A 26,121-nucleotide genomic window follows, 5' to 3' on the forward strand; every position below is an offset into this window, starting at 1 on the left:
TAAAGGAATGATTTTTCCTTAATGAATATTTTTTTCAGGTGCTTATTGGCCATTTGTGTATCTTCTTTGGAGAAATGTCTACTCAAATCCTTTGCCCATTTATTAGTTGGGGTATTTTTTTTTTTAAGTTGTAAGAGAGTTCTTTACACATTTTGGATACTAGTGTCTTGTTAGATACATGATCTGCAAAATTTCTCCCATTCTATGGGCTGTCTTTTCACTTTCTAGATATTGTCCTTTGTAGCACAAATGTTTTTAATATTGATGAACTCCAATTCACTGATTTTTTTTCCCTTTTGTTGCTTGTGCTTTGGTGTCATATGTAAGATAGACTCAGGATTTTTACCTTAAGTTCAGATTTTTTCCATCTGCGGATTTCTGACTCTGCCTGATGTTTGCAGGTGTCTTTTCGACTGCTCACATTTTGTTTAAGTCTCGCTGTGTCAGATTACAAATTTCCCCAGGGGCAGCAACCGACTCTGAACCACAAGCCCACACTGTGCAATTCATTAAAGCTTTTAATGATGATCATGATAATGACCCAGGGGTCAGTAAGTCCTCCCTTGGGTCTAACCTCATATTGCAGAACACACTGTTTCCCCTGATTGTGTGAACACAGTGGAGGGAGTTGGGGAGCTGCTCACTGCCTGGAGTATGACCACCAGAGGCAGGAGTTTCCATTCAGCCTGGCTTTCCACCAAGCCGAGGTTAGCGGTTTGTGCTGGGGCAGTGGTGGGGGCTGGGAGTTGGCACTGCTCCTCCAGTTCCAAGAAAGAGAATTGTGATGCCTGGGCAGGATCAAGTCCCTGGCGCTGAAAGCTCCAGCAAAGGGTAGAAACAAGGGTAAGGCCGGCAGAAAGCAGGGAGCGAGGAGGGCAGCTCAGCCCCTGGCCTCCAGAGACACTCTCTGTGGGCTACAGCCCTTCGTGGTCAGCTCAGATTCAGAGTCCAGGCTGCCCACTACCCACGGGCTTTGGCAGAGCTTACTAGCACATTCCAATCCGTCATCACTTAAAGAGCTCCTACTGTGCGCCTGGGCCGGGCTCCACAGACCCCTCTCCTGGGCCTCAGGGTTGGGCCTGGCACACTGTGCGTGTTTGGGTTGGTACTTGAGAGTGAGATGTCCCTGCTGGACTCAGAAGCCATGGGCGTTGGTGTCAGAGTGGTTTGCATGTTGGATTACCACTGAGTCCAGTGTGATTTGGGGCCAGTTACATAACACTCTGAATGCCACTCCCACATCTGGGAAAATGATGCTACTGGTGTCACAGGGTGGCTGTGGGTGCCAATGAGGTAAGGTAAATAAGTGTCTAGGTCAGTGCCCAACTGCGAACGGACTTGATAAATGGAAGATAATGTTGTCATGAACCCCAGAGCCAGCTTTCAGTCCTGATACTGATTTAATATCGTCTATCACCACTTAACACAGCACTGCTAGCCCAGATCTCTCACCCGAAGACTGGAAATCAGTCCCAGACACATCTATCTGGGGGTCTTGGTGCACCCCAAACTCATCACACCCATGCCAAACTTCTCCTCTGTCCCTGAACAGTTGTTTCTGCTCCTGTTTCCAGTTTCAGAAAGGCCCCGACATCTAACCAGAAGGCTGGGTGTCGTCCTAGAGCTTTGCCATCAGTTGCCAAGCCCTCCTCGATATCAACTAGTTCTTCCCTTCCCTCTCTGCCTGTACAACCCTTGCATGGTACAGGCACCATCAGATCTGTCATTATTGACTCCCTCTGCAGCATCTCCCCACCATCTCCCTTGTACCAACTCCACTGCTTCCCCTAAACTGCTCTCATCAAGGTCACCAGTGCATCCACGATGGTCAATTCAATAGCCAGTTCTTAGTCCTCGCCTTCCCTAACCCATCAGCAGTGTTGGGTACAGTGGGTGACCTCCCTTGTCTTTGAGATACTTTCTTCGCTTCGTTTTCTCCAGGACACCTCCTTGGCTTGACTTCTCTCCATCTCTTTTGCTAATTCACCCTCATTTCCCCAACTTCTAAAGGTTGGCATTCCTTTATTCACTCCTATTTTCTAAGTATACCTACTCCAGTAGTGAATTCATCTTGTTTCATGGATTTAAATGCCATCCATATGTTGACGGGGTTTCCACCTCTGTCTTGAATCTGTGGGTCTGACTGCCTAGTGACTCCATTCTAAGAAACATCTTCAATGAAACATCTGCAGATGAGCCCCTAATTTTTCCCCCAAACCTACAGTCTGGCTTCTCCATCTCACTTAGTGGCAACACCATCCTTCCAGATGCCTTGTTAAAAAATTATAACAAAAACAAAAATCTTAGTACCTTCTCTCATACTTCACAAGAAATCTGTCAGCTCCACTTTCAAGATATATCCAGAAGCCAACCACTCCCAAACACCCCTGTTGTTTTAAGAGACAGTCACAGGAAACTACTAGAGGAGTCATCAGTACAAAGAGGGTCACTGGAACAATAAGAGTGAATGAGGCTCCCCAAGGACAGTTCAGCATCCTGCTGGACAACACTTACATCTGGGAAGAGAAAAACCTATGAAGGAGATTGCCAGGCAGCTGCCAGAGAAGAAGAAACCACAGTGGCGATGGTGAGATGAGCTATGGTGTCAAATGCTTCTCAGTCACAGCTGAGACTGGCTAGACTATTGAACCATTTAACATCGTGGAGGCACTTTTGCCTTTCACCGGAGCATTTTTAGTGAAGTGGCAGGGTTAGAAGGGAGACGACAGAGGATTTTGGAGTAAGTAGATGGCTGACTCGGGGAAACAGCAAATGTAGAAAACTGGTGCAAGTTTGGTTGTAATGTGATGGAGACAGAGTAACTAAAGTAAAGCAGAAGAGTTTTCTCTAGCTGGTAGAGACTTGAGGATGCTCAAAAGCATCACGAAGGAGATTGGAGAGAGGAAGAGGTTGAAGATGCAGGGTGACAGCAAAGGGAAGGTAAGGGTACCCAAAGTACCAGAAGAGGGTCACCCCTTCCATTGTAACAGAGCGTTGGGAAAAATGGATCCCAAAGCAGGTAAATCTGTGGGTTGGGTGGCAAGATGTTGATGGACCATCCATCCAATGACTTCCATTTAGGTTCTGATATGAAAAAGAAGCTCACCTTCCTAGAAGGAGGCAATTATGGTACGATAGGAGGTTGCAAAAAAGGGAAGGAGGTTTTAAATAGCCTTTGAGCAGCATGAAGAGAGAGATAAAGGCTTGCTAAACTCTTTTGAGGGTAGGTAGAGGCTGGAGACCAAGAACTGAGTGGCCTCAGCCTGCGTGAGTATACAAGGTTCTCTAGCACCCCTTGGCAGCCCAGGCCTGGTCCTGATGGAGGACGAATCCAGGCAGGTGGATGTCAGGCCAATGGAACTATGGGATGCTAATGAGAGTGATTGACTAGATGTACCAAGGCATGTTAGGTGGACGGGGAAAGAAAAAGAGAAGGGAGTGAGAGAAGCTGGGTAAGAGAGTTGGCAGGGAAGAAGCTGGGGTCCAAGAGAGATGCTTGCATTTTTCAACATCAGAGGTAAACAGTTTGGAGTGGCATGGCTCAGCCTGGGACCAGGGGGTGTGAGGACTGGAGCGCAAGAAAGTGATGGTCCTGGAGGTGAAAGGAGCCACTGCTAGTTTATCCTCCACATTGGAATAAAAGTCATGAGCCTGGGCTTTCCAGAGTTAACAGAGACATAGGGTCATCTTAATGGTTAACTCTCAGGAAGATGACTGGCCTTGGCAGAGAGAAAAATATGGCACCCTGGTGTGGAGCCATCGGGAACTTATCAGAAGTGCAGGCGGGTGAGTACGGAGTCGGGGGAGAGGCTCAGCAGGCAGGGGCAGGACCCAAGGTGGGGAGACTTTGCTGGGTGGTGGCGGTGAAGGATGCAGTCCCCATCTCTGGGCCATGTCGGGATTGCTAAGCAGAGAAGGAGGCTCGCTCGACCTCATGTTTGGTTTGCGCTGTTTTGGACGTTCTCAAGCAGTTCCTTTTCCCAGCCTCATAACTCTCTTGAGAGTTATCTATTGTGCTTCCCGTTTTCAGAAAGTGAAACTAAGGCCAACTGTGGTTTAGATTATTGACCCGAGGCTGCAAACTGAGGAAGCTCCAGAAATAGGGCTGCCAGACAAAATATGGGGTGCCAGTTAAATCTGACTTATTTAATGCTAACTTCAAATAAGCATTAAATAATTTTTGAAGTATAGGTATGTCCCAGATATTGCATGGAACAGACTTAGACTGAAACAATATTCATTTTATCTGAAATTTAAATTTAACTGGGAATTTCCTCTTTTTTTTTTTTTGTTTCTGTTTTTGTGGTGTCCTGTGCTCTGTTTTGCTAAATCTGGCAGCCCTTTCCAGAAGGAAAGGGAGCAGGCCAAGGGGCTTTATAATTAGGGGCCTTAGGACTGTAGGGGTGGGGGCAGAACCAGGTCTGAGCATGGCTGAGAGCGGGGTGCCAGCCTGGAAAGATGCTCAAAACCACGTCTAGTGTGGAAGGCCTGAGAGCCTGGCAGGGCCAGCCTGCTCCCAGCAGGACTAAGGGGCAACTCTGGCTTCTTGCCCGTAATAGCAGCACTTGACATGTTGCAAATAGAGTCAGGGAGCCCACAGAGGGTATTCATATCCGTTATTTTAATTGGAGCCTGACCCGGCCCTGGAAAGTAGGCACAGAACAGATTCCTAGGTCCAAAGCACGGATGAGGAAGTTATGTTCTGGAAGGTTTTGCTGAGGTTCTGGAGTGGGAGCCCACAAAGCAATAGGTCTTGAGGAAGGACACTGGTGCCCAGGCAGGGGGGCAGGGGGTGGGGAGGCTATGCCCTGGCAAGACGCTGAGCAAGACTGGCCTTTCTCCCGGTAAGGGGCGGGCAGGGTGCTGGGGGAAGGGCGGTAGGCCTGAGAGAGCCTTCATTGGGGAAATGGGAGGGAGGGAAGGGCAGGGAAGATAAATGACCAAAGCTCAGGATCGGCTAGTAAATCATTAGCCTTTGCCAGAACACATGACGCTGGATGGACTGTTATAAAATAATGAATTGATATGTAGTAAAATAATAATACAGTATTGTCAAATAAAATAACAAGACAGAACGGAATAGAAAGTGCCAAACCATTGGGTGAAGGTACAAGAGATCCAGAAAATCCTGCAGGGCTAGGGATCGGTGACCCCAGGGGCAGCAGGGGACAGTGGCATCAGGCTGCACACCCCACCCTGCCATTCCCTGCATCTGTGACCTTACGGCAGCTATTATCCTCCTGGGCCTCACTCTCCTCTGACATAAAAGGGGGCCAAACTAGATAGCAGTTGGCAGCCTGGGTTCAGCTCATTTGCAATTGTGAGGGGACACACATGCTCTTTCTCCAGGTGTTGGGTTCAGGGCATTCATTCACCAGCAAGCACCAGTCCCCTGCTGCGTGCTGGAGGAGAAAGACGCAGTCCCTGTTTCCATGGGGCTTGCAGTCTAATGCAGGTGGAGGGAGAGAGACCATAAGTGAGTGAACAAGAAATGCACAAGATGCTTTTAGATGCTATCAGGTGCCATGAAGGAGAGAACTGTGTAGTCAGAAGTGGCCAGAAGGTGAGGGGCTGTTAGGAAAGGCCTCTTTTGGAGTAGGGGGGGGGCGCGCACAATGGAATTGAAACCTGTGAGATCTGTGTGCCCAGGCATATATTGGGGGCTGAAGGGTCCAGGCAGTGGGGACAGCTCATGCGGAGGTCCTAAGGGGTGAACATGCTAAGGGCATTAGAAGAACAAAAAGGCCAGTCCCTTCTCTCTAAGCCAACTCGCAGATGAATTCACTGCCCTCCCCGCTACATGAAACATGACTCCCAGGGGTGTAAATATCGCCTGGCAACGTGGGACATGACGCCCAGGGATGAGCTGGGACCTGGCATCATGGAGAAATGAGACAAAATAAAGTGTCAGTGGCTGAGAGATTTCAAACACAGCTGAGAGATTATCCTGGAGGTTATTCTTATGTATTATACAGATACCCCTTTTATAGTTTATGGTGCATTGGAGTGGCTAGAGGGAGTACCTGATACTGCTGAACTCTGTACCAGTAGCCTTGATTCTTGGAGCCTTCCCCAGATAGCTTCAAGAACCAAATAGCTTTTACAATGTGACCATGTGACTGTGAAAAATTTGTGTCTGATGTTCTTTTATCCAAGATATGGCCAGATGAGTAAAAAAATAAGGAAAAATAAGTAGATAAATAATAGGGGGGATAAAGGGTGAAAAAAATGGGTAGATGGAAATACTAGTGGTCAATGAGAGGGAGGGGTAAGGAGTTTGGGATGTATAAAGTTTTTTCTTTTTATTTCTTTTTCTAGACTGATGCAAATGTTCTAAAAATGATCATGGTGATGAATATACAACTATGTGATCGTATTATGAGCCATTGATTGCACACCATGTATAGAATGTTTGTGTGTGAAGATTTTTCAGTAATAACATTTAAAGAAAAAAAAAGCCAATGATTGGAAAGAGCTCAGAGAGGGAGGCCTGGGGCTGACATTGTGGGGTCTTGTGGATTAGGTAGAGTCCAGATTTTTTCCACGTGTCGTGGAGGCTATTGAAGGATTTGGAGCCCAGGAGTAATAGCATCTAATGCATATGTGTGTGTGTGTGTGTGAGTGTGTGTATATATATATATATATATATATTTCAAAGTACATTGTAGCAATTAGTTGTAGAATAGATTTCAGTTGGTATGGGTTACAATTTTAAGTTTTTATCTCTAGCTGCTCTAAGGTACTGGAGGCTAAAAGAAATATCAGTAAAATGATTCAGCACTCATATTCATTTGTTAAACCCTACCTTCTCTGTATAACTCCACCATCATCTTTGATCTTTCTCCCACTCTTTAGGGGAATTTGGGCTTTACCCAGTCTAGCTTTTTCATATTGGAAGGGGCTGTCCAATATGAAATATGTGATAGGGGAATGGAACCAGCTGATGCTCTGGAAGGGCTGGCCCCTCTGCATCTAATGCATATTTTAAAACCGTAGCCTCACACTACACCCGTAGCAGGGCACACCATGTATATATACATGTGTATGCTTCCTGTAAATGAAGCAAAGTATCACAAAACAAATACTTTGTGTAATATGTTCTGCTATTCTCAATTCTTCCATTTCATTAAAATAAAAATCAGGTCATGATCAATTGATTTCACAGCCCACCAATAGGCTGTCGCCATCAGGTTGCACGGCTGTAAGAATATTGCTCTGGGCCCTGTGGTAAAGCAGTTTGGGAGGGGGTTGGGGGAGACAAGAAAAGCCACTGGAAGACCTGTGGGGAGGATGTTACCAGGCAAAAGAGGATAGGGGATCGGACTCGAGCAGTTACAGGGGGCAAAGGCAGGTGGACAGGTACGGGATATATTTCAGAGGCAGCATGGAAGGGATTTACTAATGAATTAGATGTAAGGGGAGAGAGAGGGAAGAATTAGTGATGACTTAGATTTTGACAGGCTTTCCAGGGAACAGCAGCATGCCGAGTACTGATCTGCCACAGCCTGGAGAAGGAACAGATTTGGGCCGTGTCAATTTCAGGCCTATTGCATCTATTTTAATTGTGCCTGCTCTCTGCTCAGGGAGGTTAGAGTCAGTGGAAGAGAAGGTGCATGGAAGGGAAAAAGCAATCCCACAGTGAAATAAATTAGGAGAAACAAATAATTTACTGCCTAGTCATGGCTTGTTCTGTCAGGCACTGTACTAAAAGTGCTACATACATTCATTTAATTCTCAGAATGACCCTAAGACATAGGTGCCATTATTATTTACCCTTTTTTTTAATTTTTCTTTTTTTTTTTTTCTTTTTACATGGGCAGGCACTGGGAACCGAACCTGGGTCTCAGACATGGCAGGCGAGAACTCTGCCTGCTGAGCCACTGTGGCCTGCCCCATTATTATTAACGCTTTATAGAAGCAGCACAGAGAGGTTATTTCCCCTGTCCTCAGTCACACAACAAATAAGTGAGGCAGCTGAAGATTTGAATTGGGTGTACTTAATTGCAAACCCGTAATACAGCTCTGTCAGAGGAAGAGGTGCCAACCTCCTGGAGAAGGAGCTATCTTTTTTGTTGTTGTTGTTACATGGACAGGTACTGGAAAGTGACCCAGGTCTCCAGCGTGGCAGGCAAGAATTCTGCCTGCTGAGCCACTGTGGCCCACCTGAAGGCGGTGTCTTAACTTGAGAAGAAGTCCATATTACCTTGCAAAGCTGAATAAGAAAAGCAGGTTTCAGATCATAAACAGGACATGCAGTTTAAGATCTGCTTTTATAATAAAGTCATGGAATTGGCTACTGGAATCATGCATATCACAAAGTTAACAGTGGCTATCACTGGCTGGTGGTTTAATTTTTGACAGGGATATGATGCAGCCTTGTAAAATGATTTTTTTAAATTAACGAAAAGAATTGAGACCACGTCCTGTGCGTCTCCTACCTGGGGCGTGTGTGACATGTACACCCAGAGAAAAAGGGGCTCCTGGAGGACAAGGGAGGGGTGAGTTGTGACCTCTGAAGACCCAGGCTCTCATCCCAGCACTACCTGTGACTCACTGCGTGGCCTTGGACAAATCTCAAGCCCTCTCTGGACCGTAGGGTAGCTGGTGTGCTGGCAAATATTTAACAACCAGTTCTCCAAAAACAAAATGCAATTTATAGCACTGGCAGATTTCCGTGGTGTAAATACTCCTACTGATTTCAAGGTACTTACATGACAGACACAGATTGGGAAAAGCTGTGCAGCAGCAGAGCATTATATAATATCTCTACCACACAAACTCAATGGACATAAATCCCTTCAAGAGGAAAGATAATAGTAAAATATAGTAAAACAATTAGGACATGAAAAGATTTGAGTATTTATTACTTTTGTTTTTAACTTTTTTTTAATTTTCAATTTTTATTTTTTTATTTCTATTTTTTTTTTAAACATAACAACAAAGAAAAACGAACATTCTTACCATATGATCATTCCATTCTTGGTACATAATCAGTAATTCACAGTATCATCACATAGTTGTATATTCATCACCATGATCATTTCTTAGAACATTTGCATCAATTCAGAAAAAGAAATAAAAAGAAAAAAGAAAAAAACTCATACACACCAGACCCCTTACCCCTCCCTCTCATTGATTGCTAGTATTTCCATTTACCATATATTTCCATATATTTTAGCCTTTGTTTCCTCTATTTTTTTTTCTATACCCCTTACCACTCCCTTTCATTGATTACTAGCATTTCAATATAACTTAACTTCTAATATTGACTGTTAGGTTACCAAATTCCTGAAACTGCAGCAGTTGGCTCCAGCGGGTGGTATGAAGCTGGCTTGAGCACACCACTTCCCAGGAGCGTTTTGGGCTATGACAGTCTGAAGGTCCAAAGTCAAGAAGGTGTTAAAAACCCTCTGAGGCAAACTGAAGGTGAGAACCCCAACTTCTACTTGGTCCACACCCCTACAAGTCGTCTTAGCTCGACTCATTCCGGAAGGTGGGAGAGGAAGGAGCACAGGCAGAGAAGGACTCCAACCAGGAAGGGCTGGCGGCATTAGTGTTATCACGGGAGCTGATTTTCTCTGTCTTATCAATGGCAGAGAGCGGGGAAAACAATACTCCTGACTCTCATATCAGGAGCCAACAGGAAAGCCCCCCCACCACGTGGGTCTGTGATGGCTCGGCCCATCCGAATGGGCTCGGAATCCTGTCCCAGCTCTGATCTCCTATGTTCTGTCTGCTTGTCTTTCCATATTTCAGCACACTGGTTACACAGCTCTGAGTCTCAGCTTTTCATCTCTGAAATGGCCCTACCTGCTGGTTGCTGAGACTTCAGAGGGCGCAGCTGCCTGCTGCTCTCCTTGAAGACCACGGCAGCGTAAGTCCAGAGATCCTGCTTCTTGGCTCTGTGTGCCCCACGTGGACCCCACTCATTTCCTGGGTATCTTCCCTTTGGGAGTTGTGTAGATTCTGGGAGTATTACACCCTCCTGCCGATTTGGAAACAGGCCCAGAGAGGCCAGGGCAGTCTGCAAGAATAGTCAGAGGACTAACTACACACACATTTGGCAAAACTAAAAAGTCTAATGATATCAAGTGTGGGAGAGGGAGTGGACCCACAGCATCTCTTATGCATTGCTGGAAAACACCTGGAGGCAGACCTCATAAGTAGACACAAGTTATCACCAAGGTCCCAGTTCTTATGTTGGCTGATTCCTTTGCAGGAGCTTATTACATTAAAAAACAAACAAACAATGGTATTATGAGCTGAAGGTTTGGGCTAATGCCTTTCCACACGCTGGGACTGAGAGAGATGGAGCAGGTCGGCACAGGGAAGCAGGAGACTCAGGCTGCTGCCACCAACCCGTTTTTAGGGGACAACTCAAAAATCACAGAAGCGGACACGAGGTGATTTTCCCCTTTTAAGCCTCAGTTTCCCTATCAGTGAAATGAGGTTTTTAGATCAGATCATCTAGGAGCCCCTTTATGGATTGGTGGTGGAACTTAGGAAGGTTTATTTCTGAAAGGTTTAGGAGGCGAAAGGGTGAGAAAGAAGGATGGTAGACCGGGAAATTTAAAGCGGGCAGGTTTATTTCTGCGCTCTCGGGTTGAGCTCACCAAATCCAAGATGGAGGGAGGTGAGTGAGCACCTGGGGATGGTGTGGGCGGTTTTTAAGCAAGGGGGTCAGGTGACTTCTGGAAGGGGTGGTTCTCCGGAAGTCAGGTGCCCCGAAGGGGCGGTTCTCCAGAAGTCAGGTGTCCAGAAGGGGCGGTTCCAGAAGCCATGTTGGGAGGGGCAACACAGCCTCCACAGCTCAAGTTGCAGTGCTCTTCCCGGTTCCCCCGACCTAACAATTTCTAGCCCTCTTCACAGTCCAAGAAGGTGTCCTTGTCAACTGCCCTCCAGGGCTGATATAGGAACCCAGCCTTTTCAATCTTTCAGACACTCTTCTAGTCTCAAGAATGGGAGAGAGAAACCATGCAGAACCCATTCCCTACCCCCACAACTACCTCCCCCATCAGAGACGCTGCTTCTACCCATGTTCCTACTGCTGAGTAACTTGGCCCCAGCCCTCCTGCAAGGAAGCTGGGAAAGGAAGGGAGGGCAAGCATCGGCTCTCCCTGCCAGAGCCCCCTCCGTTTCTGTAATCCTCTGTGTCTCTGAGTTGTCCCAGACCAGATTTGACAGTGTCCTATCTCTGGGCCCAGAAACCAAAAAGACTTTTCTGAGTTCAGTCATTCCTTAAGTAAACAGAGGCTCTGCTTTGTTCCAGCTCTGGAGTAAGCAAAGGGGATCCCTCCTGCTCAGGACTAGCCATTTTGCCAATTTTTATACTTTCCCTTCCATTAACTTATTTTTAACTTTTTACTGTAGTAACATGTATATAACTCAAAATGTTCCATTTTAACCGCTTTCAAGTGTATCGTTCAGTGGTATTCATTACATTCACAATATTCTGCTACTATCACTAACATCTATTACCCAAACTTTTTCATCACTGCAAGCAGAAACACTGCGTCCATTAAGCAATAATTCCTAATTCCCTTCACCGCCCTCCCAGCCCCTGGTAACCTGTAAGCTACCATCTGTCTCTATTGATTTGCTTATTCTAGGTATTTCCTATAAGAGAGATCATGCAACATATGTGTTTTCATGTCCGACTTATTTCAATTAACGAGATGTCTCCAAGGTTCGTCCATGTTGTCGCATGCTTCAGGACTTCATTCCTTTTTATGGTTGAGTAAGATTCCACTCTGTGTATGTACCACATTTTGTTTATCCATTCATTGGTGAATCGACACTTGGGTTGCTTCCACCTTTTGGCTTTTGTGAATAATGCCACTCTAGACAATGGTGTACAAATACCTGTTTTAATTCCTGCTTTCAATTCCTTTGGCTCTATACAAAGAAGAGGGGCTGTCAGTTTGGGTGGTGACTCTTTGTCCACCTTACTAAGGAATCACCAAACTGACCTCCACTGCGGCTGTACCATTCTACGCCACCACGAACAATGCATAAGGGTTCCAATTTCTTCACCTCCTTACCAACAATTGTTATTTTCTTTTTTTTTATAATGGCCATCGTAGTAGTATTTCTTGTAGCTTTAATTTTTATTTCCCTGATAACCAATGATGTTGAGTGCCTTTTTGTGTGCCTGAGGGCCATTCATATATTGTCTTTGGAGAAATATCTATTCAAGTCCTTTGCTCTTTTTTTTTTTTTGTATGCTCTATGGCCAGGGTCACATTTCATTCTTTTTCCATGTGAGTATCCCATTATTTCAGCACCATTTGCTGATTTTTTTTTTTTTTTTGAGGGGAAGTGCATGGGCTGCGAATCAAACCTGGGTCTCCCATGTGGCAGGCAAGAATTCTACCACTGAACTACCCTTGGACCCCTTTTGCCTATTTTAAAATTGGGTTATTTGTCTTTTTGTTGTTGACTCATGGCACTTCTTTCATAGATGGCTCGTTTATTATTTTAAGAACAGTGGATGTGAAATTGGAAGGAAGGGAGCAAAGTCATTACCGCCTGTGGCTCCTGGGTGGAGAAGGACCAGCTCCCCCCCCACCACTTCTGTGCCGGCATTCCTCCAGTTCCTTCCAGAACAGAGGACTGGAGGGGTTTGCCATTTTGCCCTAGACCACACGTGAATGGCTGGACCCTGACATCCAGGCCTGTGTCCAGTCTTAAAGTGAGCACTTCCTGAGGACCTTCAGGAGAATGGGGCCAAAAGAGCATATGCTGTCTCCCTGTACTCTGGGAGTCACACAACAGCAGAAACAGTCCAGGGGGGAAGACTCAACTGGCTGATGTCACACTGCTAGGTAGAGGACTATCTCCAAAAGCCCTGCCTTTTCCACAGCTCAGAACCTGCACGGAGTGGCAGGATGAACTTAAGGTTCAGGGATCCACTCACTTTTTGGGGGCCCCTTAGGGGTTAGCCGATGGACTGTGGGTGCAGCCTGGAGGGGTCAGGCTGCTCTCCAGTCTTACTGTTTGTGCATTCTGCAGAGACATCTGGGGTGACTGTGGGCTGAAACCTAGCAAGTGTTCACCAAGCTGGATGTCCTGGAAGGGGCTGCATCTATAGGAGAGAGTGCCTTTTCTGTGTGTGGGCAAAGGCTAGTTCTGCACAAATCACCATATAGGTTAGAGAGCACCTGGGAGGATGGGTATAGGGCTGGAATGGTAAATAATTTTCATCTTTTCGGCCAACTCCAGCTGATTGTTAGTGGCGACATGGAGGGCTGTGTTGAGAAGGAATCCGAAGTCTCATCTCTGCTCAGTGATGCCTGCCATGGGTGGGGGGTGGGGCAGCGGTCCGTGCAGAGAGAGCTGAGCGTTTGCCATTTTGCCATCTCTGCTGTAAACTGACACCTTCCCTGTCAACACGTACTGCAAAGGAACCCAATCCCAGCCCTGGCCCAGAGGAGAGAGAAATCCCAGCCTTCCCTCAGTGTCCTTTGCTCTTCATTCCTGAGGTATGCAAGCAGGTGGGTGGGTTCAAGATGGTTTGGGATTCCTTTGCACCATAAATTACCTTAAAGAACTTTTTAGAAATTGGCAAATTAATTTGCACAGAATTGTGAAGGCCTGCGTTCTTCCCCGGTGTTCTCTGCCTGCGTTTCAGGCCCAATTGAAGGCTGATGTCTCCAAGCACATCCTCTGTTTGCTTCTCTCTCCCAACTTTCCCCTGTGTCTCTGAGATGGGAGATATAGACATGAAACTCAACCAAACACCTATCAGACTTGTTGCCGGAGCAACTTTAGGGGCAGGACGTGCCACTACGTGTTCCCCATCATCCACCTGGCTCCAAATAAAGTGAACGAATATTGAAATTATCAAAACCCCTGCTCCCCCATGACCATAACTCATAGCTAGCAGAACACTTTCCTCTTCTTGTCCCCATTTGTCCCTGTTATGTACGTAGAAATCGATAGGGATGGGATCAACATTCCCATTTTATAGCTGGGAAAAAGACCTGCAGAGAGGGGAGAGACCTGTCCAGGGTCACTCAGCCAGGTTCCTATTCTCTCATTCCTGTATTCTTTCCATTATCCCAAGATGAAGGCCATGGGGTGGATAGAGCCACTGTCAGGGTGGGGCAGGGGTACCTAGGAGCGCCTCCCCCTCCTGTCCCGACTGCCAGAAGGGCTCTGACAGAGTGCCTAGAGCAGGAGGGAGGCTTGGCCATCAAGTTTACTCTGTGAGCCTGGGCAAGTCCCTTTTCTTCTCTGGGCCTTGGTGCCTCCTCCTCTGTAAAGCCAGGGCTCGAACTAGGAACTCTGACATTTTTTTTTTTAATTGAGAAAAATGTTTTCTTTAATTTGAATTATTGGACAAATTGCAAAATAATCCTTTCTGTTTTATAGATTTGGAAATACCAATGAGCACTTAAAATTGATATTGTTCCATTTTGAATGTGACTAGGAACTATCTAAAAATCAGTGTGTTTGCTTTTGATTATCTAATCAATTGATTAACCCGAAGCCATTTTCAAATAGGGGTGGCAATATCAGATCCCTTCTTTAAAAAAGAGTCCAGTAATTTAACTTTATCGTACTACTACTACATTTGAACTACTGGTGGCTTATGTTCTTGAACAACAAAAAAGGTGACTAAGGATTCCTTCTCTGATTCCTGAGAAACTAACCAAATGAAAGTACTCTTTGTTATAAGCTAGTGATGTTTCTAAATGTTTTACGCTTTAAAACCCTATTTTCTTCATGGTAGATAACGTGTCTGTGGGAGCAAAAATTAAGACAAATCAGTTTAGATTATTTATTTGCAAGTTTAAAATGAACACAATTAATTGCAGGAGTCATAAAACTTGGATATTTATTCTTTTTTTAAATTTTTAATGTTTTAATTTTATTTTTTTAAATACCAAAAGACACAAAGCAAATGCAAACATTCCTATTTTGATCATTCCATTCTACATATATAATCAGTAATTCACAATGTCTTCACATAGTTTCATATTCATCATCATAATAATTTCTTGGAACATTTACATCTATTCAGAAAAAGAAACAAATGAAAACAGAAAAAAAAAATTATACATACCATACCACTTATCCCTCCCTTTCATTGATCACTAGCATTTCAAACTAAATTTAACATTCGTTCCCCCTATTATTTTTATTCCATATGTTCTACTCGTCTGTTGATAAGGTAGATAAGAGCATCAGACACAAGGTTTTCACAATTACACAGTCACATTGTGATAGCTATATCATTATACAATCATCAAGAAACATGGCTACTGGAACACAGCTCTACAGTTTCAGTCAATTCAGTCACTCTAGCCTAATACACCTTACTCCAAAAAGGGGATATCTGTATACTGCATAAGAGCAATCCCCAGGATAACCTCTCGACCCTGTTTGAAATCTCTCAGGCACTGACACTTTATTTTGTCTCATTTCACTCTTCCCCCTTTTGGTCGAGGTTTTCTCAATCCCTTGATGCTGAGTCCCAGCACATTCTATGATTCTGTCCCTTCTGTCCCACGTTGCCAGGGAGGTTTACACCCCTGGGAGGAGTCATGTCCCATGTGGAGAAGGGGAGGCTAGTGAGTTTGCTTGCCTTGTTGGCTGAGAGAGACATAGGCCACATCTGAGAAACAAAAGAGGTTCACTGGGGGTGATTTTTAGGCCTAATTTTAAGTAGGCTTAGTCTATCCTTTGTAGGGATAAGTTTCATATGAGCAACCCCCAAGACTGAAGGTTCAGCCTATTGATTTGTTTGTCCCACTGCTTGCGAGAATATCAGGAGTTCTCCAAATGAAGAAGTTGAATTTTCCTCCTTTCTCGCCATTCCCCCAAAGGGACTTTGTAAATAGTTTTTTATTCACTGTTCATATAACTTTGGGATTTATTGGGGCATCATTCTGAGGTTTATCGGGACATCCCTCTGGACAAACCTACAAAATCTCATGCCCTAATCAAAGTCCCATGTACTTATGGTGTTCAATTAAACTGTCCATATAAGTTATATTAGGAAATGCACTAGTTAAAATATAAATTTTCTACCAAATAAACATTTTTTTGCTTTAGTCTTATATATAAGTTAAAGTTTTAAAATATGAATTACCAAAAAAAAATTACTATTTTCAACTATCAATTCTGATATTCCTTCTGATATTGTTCCTCGTGCAAAAACAGTTTTTTTTTCTTTTTAAAAATATTTTTATTGAGAAATCTTCACATACATACTTTCCATACATGGTATACAATCAGTGGCTCACAATATCATCACATAGTTGTGTATTCATCACCATGATAATTTTGTCAAACATTTGCATCATTTTAGAAAAAAAAATTAAAAGAAAAAACTAATACTTCCCATACCCCTTACCCCCCTCATTGACTACTAGTATTTCCATCTACCCAATTTATTTTAACCTTTGTCCCCCCTATTATTTATTTTTTTATCCATATGTTCTTACTCATCTGTCCATACCCTGGATAGAAAGAGCATAGGACACAATCACACAGTCACATTGTAAATGTTATATCTTTATACAATTGTATAAAGATTGTATATCTTTATATAATCATCTTCAAGAATCAAGGCTACTGGAACCAGCTCAACAGACTCAGGTACTTCCTTCTAGCAACTCCAACAAACTAAAAAGGGATATCTATATAATGCATTAAAATAACTTCCAGGATCACCTCTCAATTCTGTTTGAAATCTCTCAGCCACTGAATCTTTATTTTGTCTTATTTCTATCTTTCCTCTTTTGTCAAGAAGGCTTTCTCAATCCCTTGATGCTGGGTCCCAGCTCATCCCAGGATTCTGTCCAATGTTGCCAGGGAGATTTACACCCCTGGGAGTCATGTCCCTCATAGATGGTAGGGCAGTGAGTTCAACTGCCAAGCTGGCTTAGAATGAGAGGCCATATCTGAGCAACAAAAGAGGCTCCCTGGGGGTAATTCTTAGGCCTAATTTTGAGTAGGCTTAGCCTATCCTTTGCAAGAATAAGTTTCATAGGGGTGAAACCCAAGATCAAGGGCTCAGCCTATTGATTTGGTTGTGCCTACTGCGCAAAAACAGTTTTTAATTCGTACATTTAGTGACTATCATTGTACACTCTCGGCATTCCTAGATTATACTATCTCAGTCTTTACCATCTACTTCCCTTCTGGTTTCATTTGCATCTCCCACCCTCCTCCCTCTATCGTTCTCATATTCAGGTTCATTTGGTGTACTAACATTATGGTGCTACAATTAGGAAATACTGTGCTATCCATTTCTGAATTTTTATAATCAGTCCTGTTGTACAATCTGTATCCCTTCAGTTCCAATTACCCATTATCTACCATATTTCTATCACCTGATGGCCTCTGTTCTTAACTGAAATTCTCCAAGTTCATTCACTAATATTAGTTCATATCAGTGAGACCATACAGTACTTGTCCTTTTGTTTCTGGCTAATCTCACTCACCATGCTACCAATTTTTTTTTTAATTAAACATACCAACATATAAATACAAACATTCTTACCACATCATCATTTCATTCTACATATATAATCAGTAACTCACAATATCATCACATAGTTGTATATTCATCATCATCATCACCTCTTAGAACATTTGCATCAATTCAGAAAAAGAAAAAGAAAACAGAAAAAAATTCATACATACCATACCCTTTACCCCTCCCCTGCATTGATCACTAGCATTTCAATCTACTAAATTTATTTTAACGTTTGTTTCCCATATTATTTATCTATTTTTAATCCATATGTTTTACTCATCTGTCGATAAGGTAGGTAAAAGGAGCATCAGACACAAGGTTTTCACAATCACACAGTCAGATCGCAGAAGTTATATCATTATACAATCATCTTCAAGAAACACGGCTACTGGAACGCAGCTCTACATTTTCAGGCACTTCCCTCCAACCTCTCCATTACACATTAACTAAAAAGGTGATATCTATATTATGTGTGAGAATAACCTCTAGGATAACCTCTCGAGTCTGTTTGGAATCTCTCAGCCATTGACTCTTTATTTTGTCTTATTTCACTCTTCCCCCTTTTGGTCGAGAAGGTTTTCTCAATCCCTTGATGCTGAGATCCAGCTCATTCTAGGATTTCTGTCCCACATTGCCAGGAAGGTCCACACCCCTGGGAGTCATGTCCCATGCAGAGATGGCCCGAGGGCAGTGAGTTTGCTTGTTGTGTTGACTGAGAGAGAGAGGCCACATCTCTGCAGGTACTCGCCATTCACATCTTCACTTACAGAGGAGCGAAGCCAGGAAAAGGTCTCACCAAAGCTCCTTGGCCAGCGGGGTCCATGTCCAGGCGGCGGCCGGGCCGCAACCCGCGTCGGGGTCGAGGTCGCGGGCGCTATCGGAGCTGAACGGGCCCGCGTAGACCTGGATATTTATTCTTGAGGAATAAATGAGTATTCTATTCTAGATGACATTTATCCACGTTTTGGGTGAGTTTTCAAAAATTAAAATAAAAAAGCGTGGGTTTTTCAAAATTTTTACTACACTGGTTTTTAAAACCATATCAAATTTATTTAGTATTCTCATACTATTACCACTCTGGGGGAGCATAATTTGTCCATCTGTCCATCCAGTCATCAACCTAGTAAACATTTTTGGATACTGTGCACCTGGCCTTATGTAGAAAACATGGAGGGGAGGGAAGAAAGGGCCAGAAGCCATGCATGTGGCCACAGGTATGACAAGCACCCTTACAGCATCAAGCCCTTCTCTCTGCAATGGTTTCAAAGAAGGATATGGGAACCCCAGGGAAGGAGTCTTTTCAAACAGGCAAACTCGCAGCCTCAGGCTGGGACCTGTGACAGAAGTGTTCTGTGTGGCTGGCATGCTAGTTCTCCACAGCCTCCATTACTACCTGTGGCCTTATACTGGGTGTGTGGTTACCTGCCTGACCCCTGAAGGAATTTGAATTTGCAGCCTGAAGCAGGGGAAAATGCCAGCACATCAAAATAACAGGGCTTAGCCATCACCCAAAAGGAGTTGGGATGCAGAGATAAGAGTTCCAGCTTAGGGTCTCGTTTGGCCCCACCTACTGCCTGCCGGTGTCACTGGAAGATGCTCCCTCTCTGAATAGCAATTTTCTCTAAAGAATTGAGAGGAAGCCTAGATCAGTGCTCTAAGTCCTAGCCCCATCCTCCACCTAGGAACCTCAAGGTAGTAGCAGAGTCCCAAAGATGACCCCAAATATTTTCAAGAATGAAATGTTGTCACGTTTATTCCCAACAGATGTGTACCTTCTCGTGAAGCAAAGTGGTTCAACACTGTTTAAAAATAAAAAGGGTGTTCCCATAGACACGTTTTTTGCTGAAGAAAAATAGTAAGATAAGATGGGTATATGCACTATCGTTAGTGGAAATAATTGCAAATTGTTTGATAGACAAAATCTTTGAAAATGTGGAGATCTTGGCAGGAGGAAAATCAGAGGGATTCTTGATCACGGTGGGAAACGCTTTCTGGTTCAAGCGTCCAGAGATGTACCTAGGAGTCCGACGTGGAGCAGGCAGTGGGGGACGGGGGCCTGGCACTGGTCTTCTGATTTCCAAGCCCAAGCTGGTGAATGCACAGACATCGCCGCAGGTAGGTCGGTGGCTGTCCCCACTCGGGAGGAGGAAACAGGCCGGCTCGCAGAGGTTGGGCGCCACGCCGAGGTCACTCAGTTGGAAAGTGGCCGAGCTGGCGCTTGACGTCGGGCAGAGGGCTCTTCAGCCAGGTGGGAGATGGGCGCGGTGACTCGGGTCCCCGCTGGCCGCAGCGCAGGCGCCCGATAACCACTCCGAGACCGAGAGGAGGAAGGACTGAGAGTTTCGGAGAGTGTCAGGAGGGGGCGGGAAGGCTGGGGCTAGCGGGGCCGCCCCGGGCGGTGGGTGGGAGCCGCCTTCCCGCGCTGGGTTCCTGGCGATCCGCCGAAGCACCCGGGCACCCGGAGAGGGGCGGGCGGGGGTCGGGACGGAGGGGTGGGTCAGGAGGCGAGGCGGGCCCAGAGCAGAAATAGGAGACGGGAGAGGGGGAGGGGGCGGCGAGGGCAGGGGGCGGGGAGTCCTTCCTGGGGCAGGAACCTGGGCCCCCCCCTGGGCGCAGCCAGCCCGCCAAGCGATTCTGCAGATGGAAGGAATTAAGTGCGAGGGGGAGGGTCTATGGTGATAGCGGGAGAGAGGGAGAAGTGTGCGCGCGCGGGGGCGTGCGTGTGTGTGAGAAAGTGTCTGGGGCGGGGGGGACAGACAGACACTCTGGACGAGATGGAAAGAGACTGAGCCAGGGCCCTCGAGAAAGACGATGAGGCGAGGGGCACAAGGAGACCTTAGTCTACGAGAGAGGGGAGGGCATATGAGAAAGGAAGGAGACGGGAAAGGAAGAACGAGAAAGAGAAATGAAATGCTGGGCGAGGGCTTTGGAAGAAAAGCGAGTACACAGAGGCCGTCCGCAGTGCGAGAGGATATTGCTCAGGCTGGGGCGCCTTGGAACTGCGGGACAGCTGGGGTTGCTGGGGCGGCCCCCGGGGGGCGGGTCGCAACTGGGCGGGGTTGGGCGGCCAGCAGATCCACTCTCCAGAGGCCGCATATGTAGATGAGCTTTCGTTTCCGCCCTCGCTCCGCCCCCACTGCTCCATATTCAATGAGATGGCCAATGGAAGGCGAGGACGGCACCAGGCGGGGCGGGGCCTCAGAGGACCCCACCCCAGGAGCGGCCGCGGGTGGGTCTGTGCTGAGACAGATAGCGGATCGCCGGGCAGGGCGGGGCGGGGCGGGGCGGGGCGGCGCGGGGGGGCGGGGCCAAAAGTTTCCTGCCCAACTTTCGCTGCCTCCTTCCAACGCCGGCGCGCGCCCGGGCAGCAGTCGGGGGGAGGCGGCGACAGCGGCTGCGGGCAGCGCGTGGGGCACCGGGCGCGGGGCGATAGCCGTCGGGGCTCGGGCGGCGGGCAGTGGGCGCAGGCTCCCCGGTGCCCGCCCCTCCGCTGGGGGGGGTGGGGGGAGGGCGCGAGCGGGCGGCCGGGGAGGGGCCGGCGCTGCCGCCGCAAAATGAGCCTGCTGTCGGCCATCGACACGAGCGCCGCCTCGGTGTACCAACCGGCCCAGCTGCTCAACTGGGTCTACCTGTCGCTGCAGGACACGCACCAGGCGAGCGCCTTCGAGGCCTTCCGGCCCGAGCCGCCCGCCGGCGCTGCACCTCCGGAGCTGGCCTTCGGCAAGGGCTGCCCGGAGCAGCTGGGCTCGCCCCTGCACTCCAGCTATCTGAACAGCTTCTTCCAGCTGCAGCGCGGAGAGGTGGGTGCCCCCACGCGCCCTCGCCCCACCGCGGCGGGCCCTTTCCTATCTGCCCCGCTTTTCCGGGCCCGGCCCGGCCGTGCATGGCCCGGCCCGGCCCGGCTTGGCTTGGCTTCTGTCAGCTATGCCAAACTCGCAGCCCGAAGTTCCCGGGGCGCTGGGAGCGCGTCACCTCCAGGCTGAGCCCGGCCCGGCGCAGCTCGGGCCGGGCGGAGCCCTCTCGTTCCCTCTCCCGGGGCGCCCGGCTCGGTGGATACGAGGGGGCCCCTGCGGGGCGGGGACTCCGGCTTCTTTCCAGACTGCCGGGACGCTGCCAGGACGGGGAGCCCCTTCCAAGTGTCCTTCCCACGCCCAAACCCATCCCCCTCCGGCCGCGGCTGGCTGGGACCGAGAGTGCGGATTCTGCTGCGAGTTCTTCGGTCGGGGGGGCCTGAAAATCTGTTTTCTCCTCCGACCTCGGCGGTTCCCGACCTGAACGGCACCCTGGAGAATTAGTGATTTGCTCAGAGGACTTTTCCTGCTGTACTCACACGGGGACCCCCAGATACATCCTCCAGCTGCACGCCCTCCCCCAACCACATAGGAAGTGGTTTTTGAGGGCTTGACCCCGCAGACTGCGCTGTCCCCCGCCCTCCCAGCCTGGAAGGAAATGAAAGGGAAATCCTCTTGAGCTCTTGGAAGGGGGGCTCGGTGAGGGGGGAGAGGTTCCAGCTGCCCAGCGCCTTCTCCAGAAACCTGGGCAGGCTGCGTTGCGAAGTCCGCCTGTTCAGTGGATTCAGTTACAAAGTCGACGGGGCCTTGCCTCCTCCCCGGCTGGATAAATACGCAGGTTTGCCCTGCCCTCCCAGCCCGTTTAGAGGGGGTCTTCTCCAGAGCCCCTTTCTCCCTTCAGCTGGACTTCTCCTTCTCCCCCACCTCCACTCACTCCTGCTTCGTCTGAGAATTGCAGACTCCCTTCCGTGCCCTCGCTCCCAAGCCGGCACCTCTCTGCAGAGGTGCACGGTGGGGCAAGGGGAGGACACCCATGGGGTTCACTTTTCTTCTAGACCTGGACACATGGGCCTGTTTTAGAATGAACTGGGTGGGTGAGAAGAGAAGGAGAAGGAGGGGGAGACTCGGGAGGAACAAGCCTACATTCCACTCTGCCGTTATTTACTAAAACTCCTACTGTGTGCCAGAGCTGGGATTAGTGTCCTCCAGATGTTCCCTTTGGGGTGTGGGGTGTGGGGGTGGGCTGAGGGGCATATAGTCCACTGGGGGAAGGCCCGGAGGTGAGCCAGCTCCAGCCAGGCGGAGAGAAGAGCGGGTTGGTGGAATGGATAGAGCTGGGGTGAGGTGAGGTGGAGCACGGGATGTGGTTGAGGGAGCTGAGCCTGGAAAGGTACCCTTTGGGGCCAGGCGGAAGCATTGGATAGCCAAGCTCTTTGAAAACTGTAAAGTGGCAGTTCTAAGTGAGGAATGGTTCTTGGCTGGGAATCTTTTGTAAGAGACTTTGCTGCCTCTTCAGGGAACTGGCTTCAGGGGACCAGGACCTTTGGAGGACTGCTTGCTGGGTGTTTGTTTAGGGCCTGGTCTTTTTGGTTGTTTTTTTCTTACTGAGCATTTCCTTGGGTTGGTGAGTCCCTGGGCTTTTCAGGGTCATGGGCCGTAGGGGCCACAGACAAGCAGGATGATGCAGTGTGAATGGTGATTTGATGGGGGTCCCTCATCCAAGGAGGAGAGTGACCATGGCCACAGGTCAAGTAGGGTCCCAAATCAGCTTCTACGGTCTCCTCTGCCCCTGCCCTGTAGTGGCTTGTTTCCTGCAGGGGGAAGGGGTTCTCCACTGAGAGGGCCTTGGAGGTTTTGATTATCAAGAGTCCCCAGTTCCTGTAGGAATTGGACATTGTGCCTCTTGAAAATTTCTGGCATCCAGGGTCCCATCTGGGTCTCACTTTGTTGCTGCTTACATCTGTTTCCCCATGAAAGGGCACTTTCTTTGCTGGGGCCAGTGTAGAAGGAGCTGGAAAAGTTTACCTGGAGCAATGGTGGGAAAAACTTCTTGCCCCCTTGACTTTGGAGAAATTCCTGTTTCTCTCTGGGCCTCAGTTTACCCATCTGTTAAATTTAGTGTCTACTTGCCCCCAAGGGGATGCCTATGAGAGCTGTACAAACATGAGAAGATCTGCCTCCGGACAGACTGTGTCAGAGGAGGCAAGAGGGGCTTCTCTTATGTGCTCACTGGCCAGTGGCTTCCTTGGCGGGCCAGAGGGCAGTGCTTGCTGACTTCCGGAAGGCTCTTTTGGCTTCAGGCTCACTCACTGTCACCCCCCCCCACCTGCTTTGCCTCCTAACCCCTCTAGGAGCCCCAGCTGTGTTCCTGGGGACAGGCGTTTCCTGCATTCAGGGCTTAGCCAGTGACCTAATATGGCCCCAAAATAGCAACTGGCTGAGAAGGCAAGAAAAAGATACCCCCCACCTTAAAGCTGCCGGGGGGCTGGTCGGAGAGGAAGCAAGTCGTGTGTGGGCCGGAGAGGACTCTACAGGGGGACCCAGGGGGCCCAGGAGTGTCGCCATTCTGTGCGAGGCTGGCAGGCCCGGTGGCAGTGCCTGCGGATGTGACTTGAATGCTGACCGCTGACTGCGGCCTGCCTGTGACAGCCCCTGTGCCAAGAGCCCACCTCCTCCTCCACCACCCCCAGGCTGCTCCCACCACAATTGCAAAATACCATGAATGCAGCTGGGTTTTGGGGGTGGGGTGTGAGGACGTGGGGGCACAGAAGCCCATTGTGCCCCTGGAACCTCGGCTCTGGAGGCTGAAGATAAGCCAAGGGTTCTGAGTGGAACGCTGGCTGGGGAGAGGGACGAAGGGAGATGTCAGGGCTCGCATGCATGTACAGCAGCAAGCACCAGGAGGTGGCGTGGATGCTTGTTGGAGGTCCTGGGGTCGTAAGGGTGCCATGCCAAAGCAGGTTCCTTATACAGTCTTGAAAGGTCACTGGGTCTAGAAACTGGGCCCAGGCCTCATGGGTCCCCCAGAAATCCTGCTGTCTTTGGCCCTGGTCTCAACACTTGGGGTCCCAGATCCTCTGCGAACTGTCGAAAGTTGTAGCCTTCCCCCCAAAACATGCCTGTACATACCGACTTGGCACATTATTTCAGGGTGACTGTGAACTCCAGATTCAGACCCTCACCTGTGGCAACAGCTATATGTCCTTTGAGAGAGACCCCTAAGACCTTTGGGGGCGCTCCCCCTCACACCCCGCCGCTCCAGGTACCCGAAGAAAGCATTTCTTAGAGGAAGAAGGGGTTGGGCCAGGTAGAGGTCTCATCTTTTCTGCCACTTTTGTTTGTACTGGCAATGCCCTGCATTGTGGGGCTGTGGGATTCTGCCTCAGGAAAAGTAGAGCTCCCTCCCTGTTGTGCATTAGCTCTTGGGCCCCGTGGAGGGTTGCCCAGAGCCCACCCAGGGCAGTCCCTAAACCCTGTTGGCAGGAGCCGTGACTGACCCACTCCACTCAGGCTCGATTCCTGGAGCAGTTGTTTGTTTTACCCTCTTCCTCAAGGGACAGCTGTGGCTTAAAGATGTGACTCTACTGTCAAAGGTTGCTTTCTGGAGGGTAGAAAGGGTTTGGGGTCAGATTAGTTTGGAAGCACAGTGTACCATCCTTTCTTTGAAAATATGCGATGCTCACTAGCACACCAAAGGCTCTGAGAAGTCCTGCAGTGCAAAACCTGGTAACTTTTTTCAGCCCAACGTTTCCCACACCTGTTCGACGAGAGAAGGAGTTTTTGGCACAGAAACCTGCCAGTGTGCTTCAGAACGTCTCCAGGCCTGGGGACTGCCCCTTTCTCTTCGAGTCTGGTTCCAACCCTTAGGAAGCTCCTCCTGAGCTGTTAATTCAGGTGGTCAACCTGGGTGCTGGCCCTGTCTGCCGCAGTGCCAAACACCCCCTCCAAAGGGCTGTGGTATACCCTCTGGAGATTGGAAAACAGCAGCAAGGGGGTCACGGAGCTTAACAGACAGCCCCTCTCCAGGCCTCCAGCCCTTCCTCACGGGCATGGCTGTTTGAACCCTCAGAGGAGCCACTGGAGTGTCCTGCCCTAAATAGTCCCCAGGTCCAGACAGTTCTCTAAGGTTTGGACGTGTTACGTCCTCGATGGGTGTAGATGGACCTGACCAATGTGGAAGGCTAGAATAAGCCCCAGTTCTGCTCACCAATAGGGTTTGCTTCACTGAAGGTGATGCTAGCTCCCATCAGCTTTCTCTTGCATAGCCTGGATGGAGTTCAGGGGGTAGCCCCAGTCCTGGGAGGAATGGCCATCCTAGCTTAGCCAGGAGTTTGGGAGGATGCCCTCAGCCCCTTTTGCTGAGCTATGACTTCCCAAGGGAAGCTGAGTTATGACTCAGGCGAGGAGGACTTCTATTTGAGAGTCTGTTGGCCATTTGGCCTGGCCTTCCCTCCATCAGATGAAGTTAACTGGGTGGGCCCTGGGCTTAGGGTCCTTCTAATTCAGGTGGGAGGGAGGAAGAAGGCTGTACTGGCCATCAGTAATTAGCAGGAGAGAGCCAGGAGTGTTAGCACCAAGAAGAGGGGCCCCAGGGAGGAGGTGACCCTTCAAGTCCCTTACTCTTGCGTGGAGCATCATTCTTGGCATCTGTTTCCTCATAGCTCCCATTATATAGAGGAGAAAGTGGACGACTGACGAGTTATCCAGCGAGCCGCTGCAGAGCTGTGTCAATGGCCCTTCTGGGTTCCAGCTACAATTGTCACTGGCCCGTCCTGCAGTGGGTCCCCAGCTTGGCTCTCAACTTGGTCGTTACCTGGGCCGCAGGACAGGCAGTAACCAGGG

The 26,121-nt window shown here is 48.4% G+C and overlaps 1 protein-coding gene across 1 annotated transcript in view; it reads left to right on the top strand.

Moving 5' to 3' along the window:
- Positions 1–21,005: 21,005 nt before the first annotated feature.
- Positions 21,006–26,121, top strand: part of ZCCHC24 (zinc finger CCHC-type containing 24) — a 79,796-nt gene continuing 74,680 nt past the window's right edge. Inside the window, exon 1 of the mRNA XM_077124773.1 lies at positions 21,006–21,288. Coding sequence (XP_076980888.1) covers positions 21,043–21,288 — 246 coding nt within the window. The 5' untranslated portion in view covers positions 21,006–21,042. The remainder of the gene's footprint in view (positions 21,289–26,121) is intronic.

This window comes from Tamandua tetradactyla, chromosome 13, assembly GCF_023851605.1.
Source record: "Tamandua tetradactyla isolate mTamTet1 chromosome 13, mTamTet1.pri, whole genome shotgun sequence".
Lineage (NCBI taxonomy): Eukaryota > Metazoa > Chordata > Mammalia > Pilosa > Myrmecophagidae > Tamandua > Tamandua tetradactyla.